The following is a 22,697-nucleotide window of genomic DNA, read 5'->3' on the forward strand; positions in this document are numbered from 1 at the left end:
CTCAGCACAGGGCACTCTCTTGGTAACTTTGGACAGCCTCTACTTTCCGGTGACAGATTACAGAAACTAGGATATGAAGCCATCAAGATAATGGAACCCAGGGTGGTAAAATAGAAGCTAAACCCTTGCTCAGGCCAGCTCTTGACCATCCATCTCACAGGACGTGCTGGACAAGATGTACAAGACAAGTGAGAAGCTTCCTGCAAATTCCAGTTGCAGACAGGGCAGGGGAGGCCGACCAGCCCCTTCCACTGGTCTTACTGAATCCCGCCGTCAGGACAAGTAAACCAGATGGTCAGACTTCAGAGAACCTAATATATATATTACCTGCCAAATTCAACCATTTTCATGCTAAGATTGTCCACGCACACAAAAATTAACTTTTGGGGGCGGGGGAGAGAAAGACAAAAGTTGAATTTACCATTTCTAAGACAACTGGCCAGTAGCAATGGGGTGGCCACAAGTTGTTAAACATTTTCCCCTTGAGCACAGAGCCCAAGAGTCCCAGCTGAGCACAATTTAGTTAGTACCAGCTGAATATTTGGGTTAAAGCAACCACCACTACCCTGTGGAGAAGAAGTGTCACATCAAATCTGGGGCCAAATGGTCACTCACTTCCAGCATGACTAAAATGTCCCCTGGAGACCACCACTTTACTTCAGCATGGAGCCCAATGTCCAATGGGCAAGAAACAGGTGGACATTCTGCTTCTTCACCTGCCACCAGCGCTCTGCATCCTTGACAGTGACAGGACAGAGGGCTGTTCCCTGGGGAGCCTCGGTGAGTCCGGGAGCTCAAAGGAGCATCTCAGAAAGAAAGGCCAGAGCAGGGCCCACAGTTATCCTTTGGTGACAAACAGGGACAGTCCAACATCAGCCCTTGAGGAACAAGGAGGTAAGCTCCAGGGTCAGGGAACCAGAGTCACCAGGTTTGCCCAGGGGCTGGTGGCTGGTGGTGTCTACCCAGGGGCCCCAAGTCCACCCTCCCCTCTTCTCACCACGGCCTCATCCTGAGCTGTCCAGAAGAGCGAGGGCCTCACTCAGAGATGGGCAGCATGTTCTGGCTGTGAGGGTCGCCCGTAAGGCCCGAGGAGTGGAGGGCACGTCTGTTGAGGACCCTGTTGAGAATCTCTTTGCAGCTTTTCCGGTACTGATGTCGCAGTAGGGAGTACACGAAGGGATCAGACGCGGCCTTGCTGTAGGCCAAGCACTTAGACAGCACACCCCAGTGGGAGCCGATGGGCGCAGAGGAGGAGAGCTCCACCAGCCTGCGGAGACATGGGGAGGCCGTTACCGAGGCTGCTGGCATTGCCAGGCTCCAGTCTGTGCCCCTGCGGACTGTGGTCTTCTGGCCAAGCTGCAGTTCCTCTGAGACTGTCTTCTCCAGCAACAATGATAACAGTAACAATTTATTCCAATAGCAATGGTGATGATGAACATTCATCAGGCAATTTTAAATTCTTACCATTGTGCTAACCAAATACTTTCTACATATGATCATGTTGAACCCCAGGAGATAGGACCAGCTCTGTTTTACAGGTGAGTAAATTTGCACAAGGTCACATGCCCAGTAAATTGTAAAGGCAGGATTTGAACCCCAGCCTATCTGGCTCAGAAACTCATGCTTACCTGGGCCGACGGCTAGTAGCTGGCGATTCTGGCTTTGGGCTCCAACGCTCTTACTCACCTGCTATGTGACCCTGGGCAAGTCTATTTGCTCCGTGGACCTGTATGTCTTATGTGAAAAGCAAAAAGATCTCAAATATCTTTTCAGCTAGAAGTGTCTGGTTCCATTCTTAGTTTGAAATCCTGGCTCTGCCTTCTTAAGGAGGTTACATGGGGCAAAGGGCTGAGAAAAATTCTGAAAACACTCTGCGAAGCTCCAAGAATGTCTCATATCAGCGAAGAATCTGCTGGCCAGGAAAGCATCTTCCCAGGTTTGCGGTTCTGATGGTCTTTCATAATAGCTGCTGTCAGGGTGCCCTAAATGGACTCCTCTATCCTTGTGGGGGGGGGCTAATGCCAGGTTGTGAGGGCAGGAAGAGACTTCCACTGTGTCAATGGAACACCCACCCAAATCCAGCCACTTATCTTCCTCTCTCAGGTGTGTCCAGGAGTCCTGGTCATATTCGGGCATTGCCCAGCATTCATAATATAAGGTAGGAAAGACCCATGAAGAGAGGAGGGAACTTGGAGGTCATAAATCACCCGTCCCCACCCACTTTCATGTGAGGAAATTGAGGCCCCCAAAAAGGAAGAGGCTGCCCAACCTCACACGGCAAGTCAGAGGCCATGCTAGCTGCAGTACCTGTACTCTGCTCTGACAGGGGTCTGGGATCTGCACCCTATCGGGCACGTCTGCAGGTAGATGGCAGTGGTGGTGCTCAGCTTGGTGGGTTGCCCAGGTGAGCACTCAGGTGCTGGAAGAACTGAGATGGAGCTGGGATGCTGCGCTGCCAACATCTGCTTGTTTTTCAGCAGCCTTTGGATGGAGGTTGTAAGGGTTGGCCGCAGAGCCGGCGAAGGGGAGGAGGAGGAGGAAGCTGGAAGTGTGATCTTTCTGGGACAGACCCTCAGTGACTCCACTCCAAGGCCCCTCTTTTTGGCTTCCCAGGTTTGGTCCCACCCTCTGCCCTACCCTGTGACCCTGTGGGGGACTATGGCTTTGTCCTCTCTTATGTCCTTGGAAGCCCGAATGGGGAAATTGGAGCTGTTAGCATTTAGGGACTCCACACTTAGAAGAAAACTATTTTGAGAAGTGATGCACATAAGGGGACAAAACCCTGAATTTAGAATTCACACCTAATAACAAGAATGAAACGGCTGGATGCCAACACACTGTTGCTATGTGATGCCAACTTGCTTTTCCAAAAAGTCTGGTCTTCTGCGTATTGCTAAATTCAGCCAGCATCGTGGCTCTCCCAAAAGGATTTATTAAAAGAGCCAGACACCCTCAAAGCATCCAGAAAGATCAAAACTATTATTTGCAGCTTCTGTAGATTTCATGGAATGAAATTCCTCAGAGCAATTTAACATTTCAACATTTAGATAATTAAGAGGTAAAATCTATTGCATTTGCCTCTCAGAGACTGTTAAGTCTGAACTTGCCACCCAGTGATTAATAATAATTCCCAGCCAAGTGTCTCCTTTGGGCCAAGCACTTGTGTGCACACTCTGTAATCTTATAATTATCCTGCAGAATGGCTCTCGTTATTCCCATTTTACAGATGGGGAAACTGAGGCTCAAAAAGGTTGAGCAGCAAGCTAAGGACTCCTTTATGGAAGCTGCTCCATCTAACTGTGGTCCAAGCCCTAGCTAGTGGCCATGCTAGGTTTCAAATCTCAGCACTGCATATTGGGCAAGATGAACTCTGGGGTCCCCAAAACCCCCTTTGCCATAAGGTCATTATGTGTTACCCAGAACTTTTGTCACTTGCCCCTCCCCGCAATGCACATGGCAACTTTTACTTTGAAAAGCCAGTGTCTGGGCTCAGCACCCGTAGCACAGTGGTTACGGTGCCAGCCACATACGCCGAGGCTGATGGTTCGAACCCAAACCGGGCCAGCTAAGCAACAATGACAACTGCAACAGAAAAATAGCTCAGTATTGTGCTGGGCGCCTGTAGTCCCAGCTACTCGGGAGGCTGAGGCAAGAGAATCGCTTAAGCCCAGGAGTGGGAGGTTGCTGTGAGCTATGATGCCATGGCACTCTACTGAGGGCAACATAGTGAGACTGTCTTCAAAAAAAAAGAGAGAAAGAAAGAAAAGGAAAGCCAGTGTCTGGCTTTTAGCAGGGTCTCCAAGCAAAGAGGTACCCTGGGTGCATACAGGCCTGCACCCGGTGTGCAAAGACACCAGCGCTGAGGTCCCTTCAGGGCTCATGTGCAGCTGGCTGAGCTACTCGCAGCTTCCCCCCTGCACAGGGATCCCCCTGTGCCCGCTGTGGCTGACTTTGCTCCATCCTAGCTCTGATAGCTCCAAATCCTCCTTTGTCTATGGTACCTGACAAGAGGCAAGGATGTGCACATTGCCACAGCCACTGCTAGATCCGTGCAGGTATTTGGATAACCAGGAGGTCCCCTTCCAGAAGGCCCTTTAGACAGGACATGCATCAACCCATCTTCTCTCTGCTCATACTTCCTAAAGCCAGCCCATCCAAGAAAGGGGCACTGCACTTCTGACCAGTCACAGGTCGCCAGTGTGCAGAGTTTGCTGTGTGCTCCAAGGTGCCCCCGCCTGCCTTGCTCTCTCGGTCCTCCACGTGGCCAGTTTACTGGCCCTCCCCCGGCAGTCCTAGTTAATGGATGGAGCCAAGATTTGAACAGATGGGGCCACTTGCAGAGCTGAAGCCTCCAGGGTGAGGTGTTTGGGGGCTCAGGTGTTACTAAAGCAGGACTTGTTTCCCTTTCATCCTGGGCCCTGATAAGGGTCGAATTCCATTTCTTCCCCAAATTCACATGTTGAAGTTCTCACCCCCAGTACCTCAGAGTGTGATCTTATTTAGAAATAATGTTGTTACAAATACAATTAAGGTCATAATAGAGTAGGATGGGTTCCTAATCCCACATGATTGGTGTCCCCATAAGAGGGAGGACCCAAGACACACACATGGGGGAAGCCACTGAAGATGAAGACAGAGGGCAGTGCCATCCCTCTACAAGCCAAGGAATGTCAAACCGTGCCAGCAACCACCAGAAACTAGGGGAAGGCATGAAACGGATTCTTCCTCAAGCCCTCAGAGAGAAGCAACACCCTGATCTCAGACTTGGGCTTTGAGTAAGCCGCTGGGTCTGTGGCACTTTGTTATGGCAGCCCTGGCTGCCCGCAAAGAGCCCTGTTGGGATGTAGGAATGGTCAGTGGGCTGCTAGGTGGGTCTGAGTGCCAGATCACAATAGCATCAAATACACCAACCCCCACCTGTCCCCAGCTGTCCCCACAAGCATCACTCCCTGCAGCCTGCCCCAACCTTCTATTAAGCCCCGAGATGACTTTCCACGTACTCCCTGGGATATGACCAGAACAACCCCTGTCTGCCACCCAGCTTTCTCCAGGGGGAAATGTCTACCCTGCCATGCTCAAATTGCCCACATGTCTGCCCTAACGCAGCTCCCCATCAGCAGGGCCCTGGGCTCAGCCTTCATGGAAGTATGGGCAGCACCAGGGGTAGAGGCTTGGGGAGCATAAAGAGCTGCCGAGCAGAGCTGCTGTTTGACGCAAAAGCAGGGCACAGAGAGGGGTGTGAGATTCAGAGCAGACACCAGTGTCCCCCCTAACCCTATGTGCCTGCCCCCACCTCTGCACCCCTTTGTTTGGTATTTGTCATAGGACTTCTTTCCTGGCAGCAAGTCCTGATGTTGGTCACTAGCAAGTCTCCAAGCTGGCCGTCACAGTTGAGGGCTGATGAGGTCAGAGGCCACCTGCCTTGCTCCTCAGCCACAGGAGCCTCACAGTCCCACCCCAGGCATGTTCTGAACACCCGGAGCGACCAATGTCCTCACCCTGCTCCTCAGTGGGCATCCCCATGGAGAGTACGTTTTCGGTAAGAACAAGGCCAGCACCTCCTGCATCCCCCAGGGGCTCTGCATCTCAATAATTGCCTGGCAAGCAGCATCTCGGGGCCTGGATATTTCTTTGCCTACTGTGCAGAGGATGGAAGGAGGCAGTGACACATCAAAGCCATGTGGCCTGGATGTGGAGGAACCAGGATTTGAACCTGACGAGGGATGCTGGCTCCGAGTGCTTTCCCAGTGCCGGGCTGCCCGCCCCGGGGCACAGGGTCCTGCTGCACAGTGCTTTCAAGTACATTTACTTTCAATTGTGAAGTTAAAGTAATAAATCAGCACCTGGTCTTCACATCTCTGTGCCAGCATCATCTCCTCTCTCCTCTTTTCTCTCTTCCTCCCTCTCTCTCTCTTTCTCTTCCTTTCTTTCTCTCTCCTCTCTCTCTGTCTCCCCCACCCCTCCAAACATTGTGCACCAAATGCAACACAGGGGACACACGGAACATTCCCGGGGAACCCAGCCCAGCATCTTCCCAAGACTTCTGGAGAACCTGGTCTGCATATTTAGATACCTGTAAGTAATAAGCTGATGCTTTAAATTTTCATGAAACGTTCGAATGGAGAAGTCATTTTATTAACATTAATATCTGGGAGTCACCTGCACATCGAACCCCTTTCCTATTTACATGATTCCGTTACTTTGAAAAGCCACAATCATGGTGCTATCAGATACCTCATAGCCTGATTCCAGAGATTTAGGATAACCATAATTATTTGTAAGTGTATATCACTGCAGAGATAACAGCCTTACAAATGCTTCTAGACAGGTGACTTTCCATTCAGAAAACATTTAATTAGAACTTCTGGATGAGAATCTGTTATGGACCAGCAAACCCTGCTCAAACACTCTGGGCAGAGTCGGGTGTGACCTAGGGCTTTGAGGACTCAGAGCCAGTGTGGCTGTGAATTGGTGCCAGACTCCTGTTAAGAGTAAGATGGAGCTCTGCAAATATGTCTCCTGCTGTTGTCTTCCATTCACAGGAGCACGGGGCACTTAGGTTGGAGCAGATGGATGGACTGTCTTTCCAAGAGGCAGCTAAAGATGGTCAGCACTGTGTCAGCCACATCGGCTGATGGCTGTGGCTGCCAGCACTTATGGCCTCTTGGACCCTGCTCCAGCAACACAAACTGCTGTTAGCAGGTGATTCCAGGCAAACCCACCATGGTGCTAGAGAACTCACATGCCTGCTTTGCCCACAGGAGCCTGGCTGTGTCTGGGTTCCCACCAAGGTCCTATGCTTAAGCAAGGGAAGTTGAACCAAACCCTCCATGTGGGGCATCTCTGTTCCCAGTGCTTGCCCCTAGTCTTTGGGGATGTGGTGTGGCCCAAAGACTAAATCATAGCCACTCTGCCTAACCCAACCTTTAACCCAAGGTCTTTGAGCAGTGGATCGGCCTCTCTGAACCTCTATAAGATGAGGATTCCAGGGCCGAGCCTATAGGACAGCTGTGCTAGATGTGGTAAGTTGCGCTGGTAGCCCCAGTACTGAACAGGTGTTCACTAAGTGACAGGTGTAAAGATGGATGTAAAGGTTATGAAGACCTCACATTCTCCAAGAGGAAGCTTGAGAACTTAGGTGAAGATATGAAGGCTTCTTTTAAGCACTTGACCCAAGAATGGTGCTTCCCTATGTGGGAAAGTGAGCACATAGATGTGAGTAGATTGGGGGGGAGGGGCACAGGGGAGGGAGCCCCTCCCCACTAGTGGGATCCTCTCCATCAACTCAAAGGAGCAGCAGATGAAGCAGCCCCCCTTCTCCACATTCTGGCCCTCCTACTTCCAACAATCCCAGCCTCCCCACCACGTCCACACACACTCTTGACACTTACACAGCACAGCACATGGAGCAGCAGGGCTGGCTGGATACAGACGGGGGTGTCCAGTTGGGGAGTATTTGTTTCTGCAGGGAAGACTCCATGAGGGCTGTCAGTGACACCTGAGCGACCTGGCCTCTATCATCTCAGACACTGGAGCTTTTTGCCTCTGAGTGGGTTGAAGTGGAAACTCTCACGCTCCCTACCCAGAGAGAGGCAGAATGGTAGGTGTCCCGGGCCTGGGTCTACTGGACTCCAGCAGACCAAGGCTGGAACCATGGCTGGCATTGGGCAATGCTAGAACTTGCCTGAGCCTCGGTTTCCTCATTTAAAATGGTGTTAGCTAGATACAGAGGGTGTCTGGACAGCTCTGGCATAGCTTCAGACCAAGTAGGGATTCACAGGATTAAAAAAGGAAGAACACTTCTGAGTTAGTTTAAGAGACAGAGCTCATTCCTGCTCTTCCTTTCTGAATTCCCCAGGATCAGCCTGTTATTGCCTCAGTGGGTTTTGATAATTTCCGCAGAGAGCAGGGAGAAACTCCAGCATGCAGGAGAACAGTCCTTCTGGTCCAGGGTCCCTGGGGCTGCCTGGGGCGTCCAAGTCCAGGTTCAGGCTCCCAGTTCCCTGAGTCTCACCCGCTAAGTGACCTGTGCAATCCCTTCCGTCTCAGAGTCTTGGTTCCCATGTGCAGAGTGAGGCTTTCCTAGTTCATTCAGTCCATCCCTTAGGGACAGTGCAGGGCCCAGGGGGGTCATAGAGTTCAGCAAGCCGCAAAGTGCACAACCCTGTCAGGTAGACCTGTGTCTGAATCTATCTCTTAGCTCATGTAAGCCCCACCCATGGGCCACCTCCTGGTGGTCGCTCCCCCTGCTCAGGCCAGGAGCACTCCCAGTGTACCAAGTGTTCTAGTGTCACAGCTGCAGAAAGACCACAGGGGAATGCTGAGTTCTTTAAAGATACTTAGACCCTTTGGAAATCTTGAGGGGCTGGTGGAGGGCCCCGAGGCTGTAAGTCCATCTCTGCCACAGACTGATATGTGACTCCAGGCAATCAGTCTCCAACCCCAGTCCTGAGTTCCTCCAATAGTAAAATAAGGGCCAGTGGATCTCAACACCATGGTCATTAGAACCATCTGAGGGGCCCTGAGATCACCCATGCCCAGGCCCAGGCCAGAAAGTCTAACTTAACCCATCCAACGTGAGGTCCACATGTGGGTTTGGAGTTCCAGCCCTCCAGGTGATTCTACTGTGAAGCCCAGTAGGTGAACCACTGTGCAGTGTCAGGAAGAGGAAACTGCGAGCACGTGGGTCCTGCCCGTCGGGTCAGGGAGGCAGCTCAGTGATTCCAGTACTTTTCCACCCACCCCAGCCAGTCTCAGAATTGCTACCCGTGGGCGCTCTGCTGGCCGCTCACAGCCAGTCCAAGCTGGCCTGCACCATACAGCCAGTTCGCCTCCCTGCATGAGAGGACAGCTGAGGGGCCCTCTGCCTCCATAACCTACACTCTAGGATTCCACAAGAAATTCTGCAAGAAGTTAAATACTCAATGACATTTCAGAGCAGTCCGTTGTCAGCTGCTTCTGAGACTGGCTGTGTCTACACTCATGAGCAGGCCGGGAAGGACGCAGAAGAGTAAACAGTCACTGCCAAAAGAGTTAGTGACCCGACTCCAGGGTGGATGCTGGCGGACCCAGACTGTGCTAAAGGCTGCCATGGAGTGTCTGACTTACCCTTTACTCCTCACAACAGTGTGTGTTTCTCCACACTGACTCAGAGGAAGATGGCTAAGATGGGAGGATTTGCATAGGGCTCCCAGGAGGTGGGTGACAGGTCATATCCTGTCTCACCTGGCCCAGCAGTCCTATGCCCAGGCAGTGGAAGTGGTGCTCTTTTCTGCTTCTGGCTGTGCTGGGCACATACCAGGGCTCACAGGGCCCTTGATCAGGGACCTGTGAGCTTGGGGTGTGCCTGGGGGCCCTTGGCTGCTGCCTTAATGCTTGAGCATCTGGTTGAACTCTCTTTTTCCCACAGTCATGGAAGGGGTATGGGACTGGAAGGCATAGGTAAGGGGAAGTGGTCCCAACAGGGTGTGACTTCAGAAGGACACACCCGGAGGACCACCTGCTCTGCACTCCCTTTCCTGCTCCCCTGCTCTGGGGCCTGATGTCCCCCCCCCTCAGTCCTCCTGGCCCCAGTGAGAAAGACACTGACTTGGTGCTTAGAATACATCCCCAGATAAAATGCAACACTGAGCGGGACACGGACGAGGAAGAGAGGTGGAGGAGGACCCCACCTCTGGGATGGGGACCCCACTGGGCCCTGGCAGCTAGAGGATGACACAAGTGGCCGGAGGTCCAGGGAAAGCTCTCAGGAATCCAACGTGGTTTTAAACCTACAGAACATCTCAGTTTGGACGCCCCTGCGCTGGATGGCTCAGTGTGTCCCTTCTACTTAGATCATACCATCTGCATAGCCAGGCCCTCTTCATAAGCTTGTCTGCAAAGCCCCAGTCAGGAGAACTTGCTTGGGCTCCAGAAACCCTGCAGCCTGACCCCATTGGGTGCCCTGCCTGGGCTGGAGGACAATAGGATCAATGTTCCCATCACCGGAGGACCCCTGGAGTCTCCCCAACCCAAGCTCCCTCTGCAGGAGCTCTTAACTGCTCTGCAGAGGCGGTGCTGGAGGAATGTGTGCTGAAATGAAATGAGGGTATGTTTGCATATTTCAGGAGGTTTTCTTAGGCTGGCTCCTTCATGCATGTGAAAAAGCCACAACGGGAGCAGTGGGTGGTGGCTGTGGGCACCGGGGGTGGTTCCACCAGAGCCATATTTGGTCCCCATGAGGTTTCCTGGGCATAGCTTTCTCTCCCGGGAAGTTGCTCCTCGTCCTCAAAAAGGATAAACAGTTTTAAAAACTCTAAATGCATCAAATCCATTTGGAGGGAGCACTGAGTTGTGAATCTCCCATCAATTTTACTGAAACATTATTTCCTGGGTACTATTAGAGGGAATCAAGTTGAAATAAAAAAAAAAAAAAAAGCCAGTAGCTTGGCATTGGTGCTGTATGACCTATCCTCCTCTGAGGGTTCACGTCCACCTCATGAGCCCGCGTGTCCTGGTCCTCTGGGATCTAGGAGGAAGCGCCTCTGTGTCCTTCCATCCCCCTTCAGTTCCAGCCCCAGCCAGTACACTAGGTGGGGGGGAAGGGAGGGTGAAGACCACAGACGTCATCAGCCAGGCTATGCCACATGTTCCCCTGGCCCATGTCCTTTAACCCTCACAACACTGTACTCCCTTCTGGAGTCCCAGAGAGGCCAGGTCACTGGCCCAGGGTCACAGAGCAGGATGAGTGGAGGGGGCTGAGCCCAGGGAGACACCCTCTGGAGCCATCTACTAACCACTCTGCTACTGCACCAACAGAAGGGGGCAGTGCACCTCGGGATGGGGAAGGCACCCCAGAGTCAGGCTATCTGGGGAAGAGAAGTGGGGCAATGGGGGGGGAGGCAAGGGCTCAGCGTCTACAAGGCCGCAGGGGCTCCGGGAAGACAGGAGGAGCAGGCAGCACTCCCCTGCACTGCTGCCCACTGGGGCGTGCGTGATGCTGGGTGATAGCCAGGTAGGAGGGCCCCCTCCAGGCCCTGCAGCTGAGGGAGTGATGGGCATGCTGGGGGCTGGGCTGTGTTTCCCTTCTCTCTCTTTCTCAGTCTCATGCATGCAACCCTGCACAATCCTACTTTGCAGAGTCAATGAAACTTCCATAACCACTCCTAACAGAACTTGAAAGTTATTTTTTTATTGCCAACTTTGTAAATAGTTAAGCCACACTGGATATAAAGTTGTGGGGATTTTCTTCTCCCTTAAGTGGCAAACCTGTTTGATTAGGTGATATTTTTTTTCTTTTTTCTGGTTAACACACATGGTGGGGGTGGGGGTGCTGCAGCTTGAGCAGGTTGGCTTGAGAAACACAGAGCCCCGAGGCCAGTGTGCTGCACCCTGGCTGGCTTGGGGGCAGGCGATCTGGGAGAGAATGTAACAAGCATCATAGCCCCCCAGTGGGAGACCCTGATCTATAGGGGTGGCACCCCCTGGCTGGGCCTAAAGCATGTTCTCTGCACCCTGTGCAGGTGACTGCTAGTGACCATGTCCAGGCTGGGGACGCCTGGGAGCTGGGCTCTCCTGTCCTGCAGTCAGTGGGCAGAAGGTGCCCAGCCACTGCACAATGCTTCCTCTGCCTTCCCTCCCCTTCTCCTTTCCTTTGGGGCCTCCTGGGGCCGGAAGCCCAGGATAAAGGGTTAAATGAGTGATTTGGAAAGGGAGTGGGAGAGTCTTTCACACTCTTTGGGTTCTGCATTGAATCCAAAAGAATCGGAGGCTGAAGAGGAAATGTATGAACCTTCTTTTCACTAAACCTGCCAAGTTCATTCTCACCCCCCTCCAACACACCCTGTGAGGAACGTGGGGCCAAGAGAGGTCATGACTGATAAAGGTCACTGCTTTGTCCTTCAGAGCCCTGACACACATGCCCCGCCAGTCAGGCTCACCTGGTGATCACGTAGGGCGCAAAGCACACAAGGAAGGTCCCTATGAAGGTGCTGATCTTCTTGGTGGCTCGCTGCCGCCTCCGCTTCTGTTCCTCCAGACACCGTTCCCGCACACTGTGTGTGAGAGAGGGGAGAAGGGACTGATGGGCAGCCAGGCAGGGGAGAAAGAAGCCCTGTTCCCAAACACAGGCATAGGCCTCTAGTGTGGGAACTTGACTATGAAGCCCGAAAGACCTGGGGTCAAGTCTCAGCTGTAGCTGTTGACCTTGGGCAGGCCGTATGACATTGCTAAGCCTCAAGGTCATCGCCTGTAATATAATAGCATAACATTATATATTTTATGGATGTAGTTTAGTGTATTACATGTAATCTAATAGAACATTAAAAAGGACTATTTTGAAAATTAAATGCATGAAGCACACACAAGGATGAAAGCATTCAGGGCATGAAACACACACAGCTCCTGGCACAGTGCCAAGTCAGGACAAATACACATTAACTTGTTATTGCTTGTACCATTCACTGATCACCAGCTAGGCGCCAGCACCAGGGCACCACACTGTCCAAGCCATAGCTCTACTTCTCATCTTTACCACAATCGATCATGCCAGGTACATGCAACCTGCCAGGTGGGTCTTTGCTTGCCATGTGTCTTAGAATGAGAATCGTGGGTTCTCTAGGTGGAATGATCTGCCTGGCCGGGGAGTGGAGGCAGGGTTCGAAGCTGTGTTTGTGACTCAAAGCTGGTCCTTTTCACTGGGCAGCCTGGACTGTGTGTGTCCGGTGGTGTGTGGCCCTGCTTCTTCCATCCCAAAGCTTTACCCTGACTGCAGCTGGACACCACATCCTGGGGGCCCTGAAAGAGGAGTCCCTTTGAGGGAGCAGAGAGTCCCGTGTCCCCCTGGAGTAAGGGGCACAGATTCAAGAATGGGATTGGGAGCTATCCATGCTTCCAGCCATATCTTTTCCTGGACACCAGCGCCTCTAACCACACCCTGTTCCTGTTCCTCTCTCTCTCCCGGACCTTTCTAGGGGTTCTAAGTGAACACAGAGGAGGACTGCAGACACGGCTGCCCCGGACGTGAAGGGCCTAGTGGCAGAGACCTGACTCCAAAAATAGGCCAGCCGGTCTGTTCGGCAAAAGTAAGCAATGGAGAGAATATTCATGAGCCAGGTTCGTGCACATCGCTAATATCAGGACAGCCTTCCCTTCCTGCCAGGAGAACCATCATTTTAATACTTAATCAAAGCTCCTCTTAATCAGATTTCCTGCCACAGATGGACAATTTCAGATTGGGTGGGACTGCGGGCTCCTGAAATTCTTGCAGGATTTTTTCTCCCCTGATTTTTGCCTTTCCAGGAATTTAAAGAGTGTGGAACTGGAGTTGGACTTGGCACAAACAGGTTTCATTCTGGCTGAAAATGTGTTACTGATGACTAATATTACTAATTAATTTCTAAAAACTAATGACAACCTGCATTCCTTGAGTCTTCAATATATGCCATGTTAGATACTGTGATAGGGAGGTTCATGTAATCTGCTTATTTGCTACAGCGTCTTTGTGAGCTGGGGACTGACACCTTTGTGGTCCCTGTTTTTCAGATGAGAAGACGAGGCCCAGGGGACTTAAGTAACTTGCCCAGGATCATGGAGTTGGTAAGTAATGGTGGAAGGGTGACCAGTTTGCCAGTTTATCTGGGGCTGTCCCTGTGTAGCACAGAAAGTCCTGCATCCTGAACAGTTTGCAGGGGACTGTCCAAGTTTTCAAAAGGAAAGTCCCACACCTGAGAATCCCCCTCTGTACCAAGCAAACCAGGATGGTTGGTCACCCAAGGAGATGGCAGGATCTGGACCCAGGCTGTGTGCCTCTGGAGCCCTGTGCAGCGCTACCACCCAGCATGTGCACCACAGCCTCCCAGGAAGGCATCATCTCATCCAGAGACGCGGAAGCACAAAGCTGGGGGCAGGAAGGGACTGAGGAATGGCTTTGCCTAAGGTCACACAGCAAGAGTCAGTTAAATCTTCTGACCTTCTTATCACAGCTGGGTTTTTGCAGTTTTCTGCCCAAGTTCTCTGGTGCATGTGACAGGTATGACGGCATAAGTCCCCACCTGAAGGTTTGGGTGCTGTAAAACAACCAACTCATCTGTCCTGGTTTTAAAACTCAAAGTCCTGCAGCCTGGGAGCCCGTCAGTCCTAGGCAAACCAAGATGACAGTGGCCCTAGGGATACACAGTGTTTGGCATAATTCTTCACAGCATAGGCCCGTTTGATTCAGCATCACTGTATTTCCCCTAAAACTTTCAATGCAACTGATGTGAGATGTGCTAGAGGTACAGAACATGAGCCATCAGAGGACATGCACCCGCTGAGATGGGCAGAGCATTCTGGGAATCTCCTATACGAGCACCCAATTCATGCAAATGACTCATCAATGGGAACCCAGAGTGACAGGGGCTGGGCACCTCCCACAATTTGGGACCTAACAGTGTCGTCTAATTCTCGGGTGCTTTAGAATAACCCTGGTGAGTGAAAGAACCCTGGCTTAGGCATCCTTTCTCCAATTCTGTCCTCATAGCTGCGGCCTCAGGGAAGTCACTTAACCTCTCTGAAGTGATTTCCTCATTTGTCTACAGGGGGTTTCATAATATCTATAACTAGAGCTACCATTCATTGCAAGGATGGACACTTTTCATAAAGGGACATGACTCATTAGCTATCAGTCTTTTGAGGGGTGGGGAGCTTCGTGGGTCCCCCCAGTAGGGTCTGGGGTCCCTGCAGAGGGGCTGAAGACACAGGTCTTTCCCCAGGAGCAGCAGCCTCCTCACCCTGCCACACCAGATAATCCTTCCCCCCAAACACCAGGCCCTGAAGAATATTTAAAAACAGATATTGGTGAGACCCTCAGAGGGCTTCAGAAAAAATGAATAGAAACATTTCATTGGCCTGAAGGAAGGAAATAGACTCGCAGGCCAGTCCGTGCCAGTCCTCGACATTGCAGCGTCTGGGGGGAATTAATTGTACCTGCCCCTCCTGAGGCTTTGTGTAGCTGGGGGCAGGGAAGACCCCATCATTTCAAGCTTAACATCTCACACCCAGAAAATACCTACTAAGTGTGTGTTGTAGGAGATAATAAACACCTCTTTTAAAATATTTTAGGAAAATTAGGATTCAATCATTTTCTGAAAGTGATCCTTTCAAAAGAGACGATAGTAAGCTGAAAATCTGGTCTTAAAAACATTTTTAAGAAGGAACCTTAAAAACCTTGAGCCTATCACACAAAGCAAGGACAGTCCCTGGATATAAAGCTACAAAAACATCTGCTGGCCTGGCCTCCTTTCTTTGTTAGTCCCTAGTGGGTAGGCATGAAACACAGAGCCAGGCTTCTAGGTTCAAACCTAAGCACTGTCACTTAACTGCTGTGGAGCCTTAGGGCAAGTTACACAGCCTCTCTGTGCCCATCAGGCTCATCTTAGGGTCCTACTGAGATTAGCTGGGTTAAGATAGTACTGAGGACAGTGCCTGACTGAGAGAAAACACTCAATGAATACTACCCACTACTATTATTCATTCAACATGCATTTATGGAATAAGTGCTATGTTCCAGTATTGCCTTGAACTCCAAAACCACAGAGCTGCCCACAGCAAAAATCTTCCTGTCCCTGCACTCCTGAGAGAGACGACTATAACCAGAGACTGCACCAGAGGGGCGAGAGAGTAAGCTGGGACCCCGGAGGGCTGAGATGACGTCCTGACTCTTGCACTAGCTCTGTGACCCTCTTTGGGACTTCAGGGACATGGGGGACACTGGACCTTCACAGCACTTGTCATGCCGTGGACACAGAGGGTGTCTTTAAGGTGGGCCTTGTGCCTACAATTTGCATCCACAAGCCCTGGTCACATCTCTGCTCTGGGACAGATTAGCTAGACTCCACAGTATGAAAGGCCTGCACGGCCACCTACCTCAGCTCATGGATGGGGAAACTGAGGCCCAAAGAAGAGAGGGATTGCAGGAGTGGGGAGTGAGGTGCAGGGGGATAGCACTCAGTCACTGACTCCCAGCCTGCTGCTCCTCCCCTGATCTTCCCTACCCAGGGCTCTCCTGCTTTTCAGGCAAGAAGGGGGAGGTGGCAGGGGGCACACAAGGCAGGGCAGTCCCTAGGTTCTGAGGTGATAGTGTAACCCTCTGCTTATTATGACTACTGTTTAAGCACAGTCTGAGAGGGCTCACCGGCTCCCCAAACAACATGGTAAAACTGCTTTGCTCTTGCTGTCATCCCCCCACCCGACACACCACACCATAGCTTTGCAAAACTGAGCTTTTTGGAATCTTGAGGCCCTGTGAGCTGTTATTTTACTTATTTGTACATGAGAACATGGAGGGCCAGAAAGGAGTATGACATGCCAGGGCCACATAGTGAGTTTGGGACACAACCAGATCCCCTGACTCAGTTCTAGGTGGTCCCACCAGACCCCCTCCTCTAAACATTCCTGAACCTGGTGGTGGCCGCTGAAGTCGTCAGATCCTTAGGCAAGATCTGGTACAGCGAGGCGAGGCCCAAAGCTCCCCCAAACCCCCCCGGCCAGGTACATTCAGCCAGAGTGTTATCACATGATCTTGAGTGCCAGTTGTGTCTGGCACAGGATGAAGAGTTTCCTTGAGAAAAAGGGAGATAGTGCTCTAGTACTGTGCATGTGAGGTCAAAGACATGATCCCAGGATCAGGTCATCCCTTTAGATATATGGGGCAAAAGGGATGGTGAATTCTGAGAATATCTGAAAAGTCGATGAACAAAGTGATCTCAGTGAAAACCTTCCAGGCACAGACACCTCCCTGCCCTCTTCCGGGGTGGGGATCCTGAATGACTTCCAGATGGCTGCAGTCTACCCAGAGGCCATGCTCTGAGTACTCAGGGGTCACCCCAATTTGTTTCATGGCTTTTAAGGCAAGATAACAAGCTGACTGATTGGGGGGAGGCGGTTCAGGACGGTGGTATAAGCAGTCCTGCCTTCAAGTCCAGCAAGGGGGGGTGTCCCTGCCCTGTGCCCTGCACATTAAGGGGACCACACCTCTCCCCACAACATAAAGAGTTCATAGGGCTAAGAGACAGTGCCCTCACGGAGCCCCCACCTTCTGTTGTAGAGTTTTAAGTGCCTGGGACATGGAATTCTTTGCCCCAATGCCTTCATTCTGCTACCAAAGCCCATGCAGGCTTCTCCTCTGGCCTCATCCTCTGAGGGTGAACTGTGCCGCCTGTGCACGGCTCCAGGCCTGAGGCGTGGTGTTTGGGGGCAGCACGTGTGTGTGGAGCATGAGTGCAGAACCTGTGATGTGTGACTGGGGCAAGGGAGGTGCAGTGTGGGGGTTCTCATCTTTATTACCACACCTGGTCCTCCACCTGCTCGTGTACACATTCAGTTCTCCCAAATCACAGCTTGGCCAGTTACAGTCAGCCCCTCCCTGTGGCTGCCAGCTGTGGCAGAACAAATGGGCACCATATTCAGGGCCAACTCACCTCTCCCCAGAAAGTATAAAGTTGGTCGCCAAAGAGCCTGAGAATTCTGAATTTGAATCCTGCCCTGCAGGTCATTATAAAGGTATATTTGCCAAGGAAGGAGAGTAGAATATATTTCATCTACCAGGTTGTAAGATAAATTCAGAACTAGATACCTACACATGGCTTGCAAGCGCCCATGTGTACTACTGCCCCATCAATAAATTCTCAGGGGCAGACCTAGCTATGAGTCTTGGATTGAGCCGTTGATCTTCTAGATCTGTTCAATTAGACAGGACCATTCTTCCCTGGCATCCCAATTTCCTCATCTGTAAAATCAAGGGCACTGTGAAGTTCCTGTCTTCTACTCCACCATTCTGACCGCTCCAGAGCCAGGACTCTGCCAGCATCTATAGATATGGCTCACAGGGCATCGAGGAGACACTGGGAGGCCCGGCAGAGCCTCAGGGTCCCCAGAGGCATCTCCAGTTAGGATGGGCATGGCTTCTGTGTTGAGTACTTTTCACTAACATTCTTTTTCTGTTAAGTCACTAAGTGAGCTGGGGAGCAGCGACCCTCAGCCAGACTGGGAATCACAAGGCCCTGCCTCCATACGCCAGCACCCACCTGTGCCTGGCAACCCAGGAAGGGCCTGGCTATAACTGGCTCAAGCTGTGACTTGAGAGGGCCCAATATGCACATGTGTGTGTGTGGGCACAGAGCAGGTGGAGGACCAGGTGTGTAACAGATACAAGAACCTCCAAATTGCTTCAGAAATGTAGCAACTTTCAAGAAACCACCACAGAAAAGCAGGCATGGGAACACCACTCAGGGCCCCAGATTTAATTAGGAAGAGAGGATCCCTGCGGCGTGGGCAGGTGGTGGAAGCACAGGGGTGAGGCCTGCTCCACATCATGTCAGACACCTTGCAGGAGGAACAGACACCACCAGGGAGCTTCCTGACAAATGCCACCCGGGGATCTTCAAAACAGGTCCCTTTTAATTAAGTCCCAGGAGGCCATCAGTGTGGTAGCTGATAAAAATGTCAGTGAGCAAAGACTCCACCTGCCTCCCTGGCTCCAGAGGGACAAGCTGGCTCCTGCTGCCCGAGGGCCAGCACTCCTAAGTCCCATAAGCTCTCGGCACTAAATGGTCAGGAGGCTTTGCTCCTGAGGTGGGGGACCCAGGGGCAGCCCCGAGTCATCCCTCCACTTTCTCATCTGTGAGGAGAAAGAATAAGCCAGTGGACTGGCTGTCCCCTCCTCAGTAGGGACCAGTCTCCCAGAAAAAGATAATTTAGTGTTCACTGAAGGGGCAGTGCTGTCACATGGGCCACTATTTTGCCACCTCAGGGAGCTCTAGTTCCAGCCCCTGCCCCAGAAACCTTGTCTCCAAGGAGACTTCCCAGAGGCCTCCCAGGGCACTGGGAGCAGGGACTCCTCAAAGCAGCCTGGGGCTGGCAGAGGTCAAAGGGCTCCCGGAGGGGGTGGGGAGGAGATTGGACTTGAGCTGCACAACTGCTTCTGCTCCTGGGACCCTGGGACTCTCTTTGTGGCATCTGGCCTGGCATCAGAGAGGATTTTGCAGGAGTGGAGACGACCCTACAGCCCAAGGGGGCTGAGGAGGATTATGGGCCTTCCTTCTCTGGAAGTTGGAGGAAGAGCAGGAATGGGGGTTACACTGGTCTACAGAAGAACTGATTCTTTTCTCAACTCAACCCTCCTCCCATGTCAGTTAGACTCAGGGTGAGAGGGTCCAGTGTAGGCATTGTTGAAGTCCCAGGAGTTAATGACACTGCCATGTACCTTCTAAGATCTGTCCCAGCCCAAGCCCTAGGAATGGACTTCCACCCCTGGGTGATGGGAGGGGGAATAGCTCTGTAATTGTAGCTGTGACTATTTCTTTGAATAAACATGACACGTGCAGTGAGAGCCGGTTTGTGTTAGAGCACATGCCTGCCACACCTGTGAGCGTGGGCACGTGGCCAGCTGTCTGGTACATGTGCCGGTCATGTGTGAGCAGGTGAGATTGCGTGTGGAGCTCCTGCATTTACACGCATAGTGTCTGTGCTCTTTGTTCTTCACAAGTACATTTTGTACATGATTCTGTGGGGGAGAGTCTTTGGCTAGAAGATGGGTCCTGTGTGTTGTCAACAGTGGTTGTTCAGAGGGAGGACAAGGAGCACGTGTGTGCCTGCCCTTCTATATGCGGGACGGTGAAGTTCAAGCACTGCTTGTAAGGGCTCATGGACAGGAAAAACTCAGAGTTGAAGGAGCGCTGGCTCTGACTGACACCTCCAGTCTGTTCCCTTCAGCTTTGGAGGGGGACAACCCCCTCCTTGGGAAACACTGAGCTCCCTCCTCTGCCTCAGGCTCCCTGAATCCCAGGTTCTGTTCACATGGAAAGCTCTGGCCTCCTCTGCTGGGGCTCTGGCCCTTCCTCGGCTTCCATTATCTGGACCAGTACCCCCTTATCTAGGGCCCCAGGGAACAGAAGAGGAGCCAGCTCTTCCCTGGGACAGCAGAGTATAAAACAGAGAGTCCCCAAGACACCGGCAGCTGTTACCCTCCACACTTCCCTGTTCTCCCAAGCAAAGCTGAGGTGAGCTCAGGACAGCTCAGCTAAGAGTCTTATCCTCTTCCTGAGAGGCTCCCACAGACAGAGTGAGGCTCCTTCTGCAAGACTCCTGGGCACCAAATGTGAGAGAGGCCAGACAGAGCTCTGGGGAGTGGGGAGACAGAGCCTGACCTCTCCACGCCCACGCAGAGGAAGGCACAGCCAGACTCCATCTGGATTCATGCTCACAGGGATGGGAGACAGAGGCAGCACCAGACAGCAGAGAGGCAAGACCCAGGGAGGCAGCACGCTTTGGTTTGAAGAGCCCTTGGGAGCTCCCTCAGCAGCAGGCCACCCTCCCATGGAGTCCTGACTCAAATCTTCTAAAGGTCTTAAACCATTGCCTTCCCACCTGCAGTTTAAACTGAAAACTAAAAACACATGAAACAGGTGTAAAGAAGCCTAAATTTCTGACTCTCTATGACGTCTACTCTGATGGATTCATCCACCTTCCCTGTGAGGAGGGGAACCTGTGGCCTTGGGGCCACACGTGGCCTTCCGGATCCTTCAGTGTGGCCTTTTGATTGAATCCATTTTTTACAGAAAAAGTCCTTTTAAGAAAGGGATTTGTTCTGTGAAGTCTGGGTTCAGTCAAGAGGCCACACTTGGGGATTGGGCAGAGGTCCACAAGTAGCTTTGAGATGGCAGGTTCCCCACCCCCCTTGACTGTTCTCCCCACCTTACTGTCCCAAGAGGAAGTAGAGACTCAGTGGAAAGGAACTTGCCCGAGGTGGGACGCAGGGACAGGGTCCCTTCCACTTCCATTCCCATGCCATCGTGGGCCCCCTCCACATTTCCAGAGCCCTCACCCAGGCCTTCCCTCACCTGGGGTGGATGTCCACGAGCAGCACGAGCGTCTGCATGGTGATCACGTCGATGCGCTTGCAGTGGAAGCGGGCCACCTTGAGCACCTTGAAGTACGTGCAGCAGAGCACGACGAACGACAGCAGGAAGCTGAGCGCGTGGAAGGCGCCGGTGAAGATAGCGAAGCGCAGGCGCTCGTCGGGCCGCCGGCTGCACAGCGTGCAGGAGGCATACAGCTGGTGGAAACCGAGCCACGACAGAGCGAGCGCGGCGGCTGGGAAGGCGAGCGCGTGCAGCCACGTGTAGGCCACCATGAGCGCGGCATCGCGGAGGCGCATCTTGGCCCGGTAGCTCAGCGGGAAGACCACGGCCACCCAGCGGTCGATGCTGAGCGCTGCCATGCTGAGCATGGAGTTGGTGGCCAGGAAGGTGTCAAGGAAGGCGGCCAGGCGGCACAGGCGGTCGCCGGCCGGTTGCCTCTGTGCCACGACGCCGGCCAGTGTGAGAGGCATGTTGACCACGGTGCACAGCAGGTTGCCGCACGTGAGGTTCAGGGTGAAGAGCGCCGGCGCCTGGCGGCGGATGTCCGCGCTGTGCAGCAGGCACAGCAGCACCAGCGCGTTGGACAGCAGCGAGACGCCCATCGTGCCCACCAGCAGCCCGGCCAGGCCTGCGTCCCACGAGTTCATGGTGCGCGCCCCCAGCCGGCGCTCAGGGACCGCAACCCGGCGCCACCATGGCGAGGTCCGTGGCCGGCTCAGCCCCTTGGCGCCGCCACCCGGCGCCCCCAGGTCCCCGCAGCCATGGCTCCCCGGGGGGTGTTCGGCGACCCCCGAGTCCTAGCCACCTCCCAGGCGCGCGTTCGGGCACGCGGCCACCCCTGAGACCTGGCCACCTTCTGGGCAGGCACCTGGTCAAGCGGCCGCCTCTAAGCCCCCGCAGCACCTCCGGGGCCAGCGACGGAGTGGCCGGAGCGCCGGAGCCGGTAGCGCCCTCGGGTCCTGGACTGCAGGCGCCAGCGGCCTCCACGCTGCCTCCGCCTCGGCTTCCTCCCGCCCTCACCCCATCCCTCTAAGCTCCGGCGGTCTCTGCTCAGCTCCGCGCGCCCGCCCGCTCTCTGCCTTTCTCTGTCCCTCCTTCTCTCGGCTCTCGCTTGCTCTCCCTTTCTGCTCTCCCTGCCACCTCTTCCTCTCCCCGCCCCCTGCGCTGTTCTCTCTGTCTGTCTCTCCCACCCCCAATTTTCTCCTCCCTCTTGTTCTTCCCCCTCCTCTTTCTCTTTCTCCGGAATCTGGCTGCTTCTATTACAGAAATCCCCACTGATGCGCGCGCGCGCGCGGACACACACACGCGCACACACTCTCTCTCTCACTCCCCACGCTCGGAGGGAGTCAGCTCTGAACGCTCCAGAGCGGGGTGATTGGCTCCCTGTGGCTCCCGCACCGTCCTCCCCAGTGTATGTCAAAGACAGGCTGAGTCAAGGAAATTGAGTGAAGAGAGGGATGCCTGGGCACCTTCATGCCTCAGTGCCACTGCCCCGATCTGGCCAGACCTGGACTTGGGAGTCTTAGCCGACCTGTCCCATGGCTGCGCTTCCCAGGACTGACACACCTCCCTCTCTGGGCTGGGCAGGTAGGCTCCGGTAGGCTACTTTTGCTGAGGGGGAAGAAGCTCACATTTCTGTCTTGCACGGTCAAGGGCACGGCCCTAGATATCTCCCAAGACCTTCCCAGCCTGTCCTAAGAACAGCTGCTGCCCTACAGGGGTCCTCAGTGCACAGTGCCTTCCTCCCAGCTGAGGGTCCCTCAGCAGCATCCTCAAGCCTGCCTAAGGGCCACTGAGGTTCTCTGTGACACATTTTGGGTG

The 22,697-nt window shown here is 53.2% G+C and overlaps 1 protein-coding gene across 1 annotated transcript; it reads right to left on the reverse strand.

Annotated features, from left to right (window-relative positions):
* Positions 1-222: 222 nt before the first annotated feature.
* GPR26 (G protein-coupled receptor 26) lies at positions 223-21,559 on the reverse strand. Its single transcript, XM_003794078.2, has 3 exons — positions 20,856-21,559; positions 11,919-12,032; positions 223-1,267 (listed from the first exon to the last, which is right to left on the reverse strand). Exons 1-3 carry the CDS (start codon positions 21,521-21,523, stop codon positions 1,036-1,038), a joined length of 1,014 nt encoding a protein of 337 aa, XP_003794126.1. The 5' UTR covers positions 21,524-21,559; the 3' UTR covers positions 223-1,035.
* Between the last annotated feature and the right edge of the window lie 1,138 nt (positions 21,560-22,697).

This window comes from Otolemur garnettii, unplaced genomic scaffold (genome assembly GCF_000181295.1).
Source record: "Otolemur garnettii isolate 467f Iridium unplaced genomic scaffold, OtoGar3 scaffold00075, whole genome shotgun sequence".
Taxonomy (NCBI): Eukaryota; Metazoa; Chordata; class Mammalia; order Primates; family Galagidae; genus Otolemur; species Otolemur garnettii.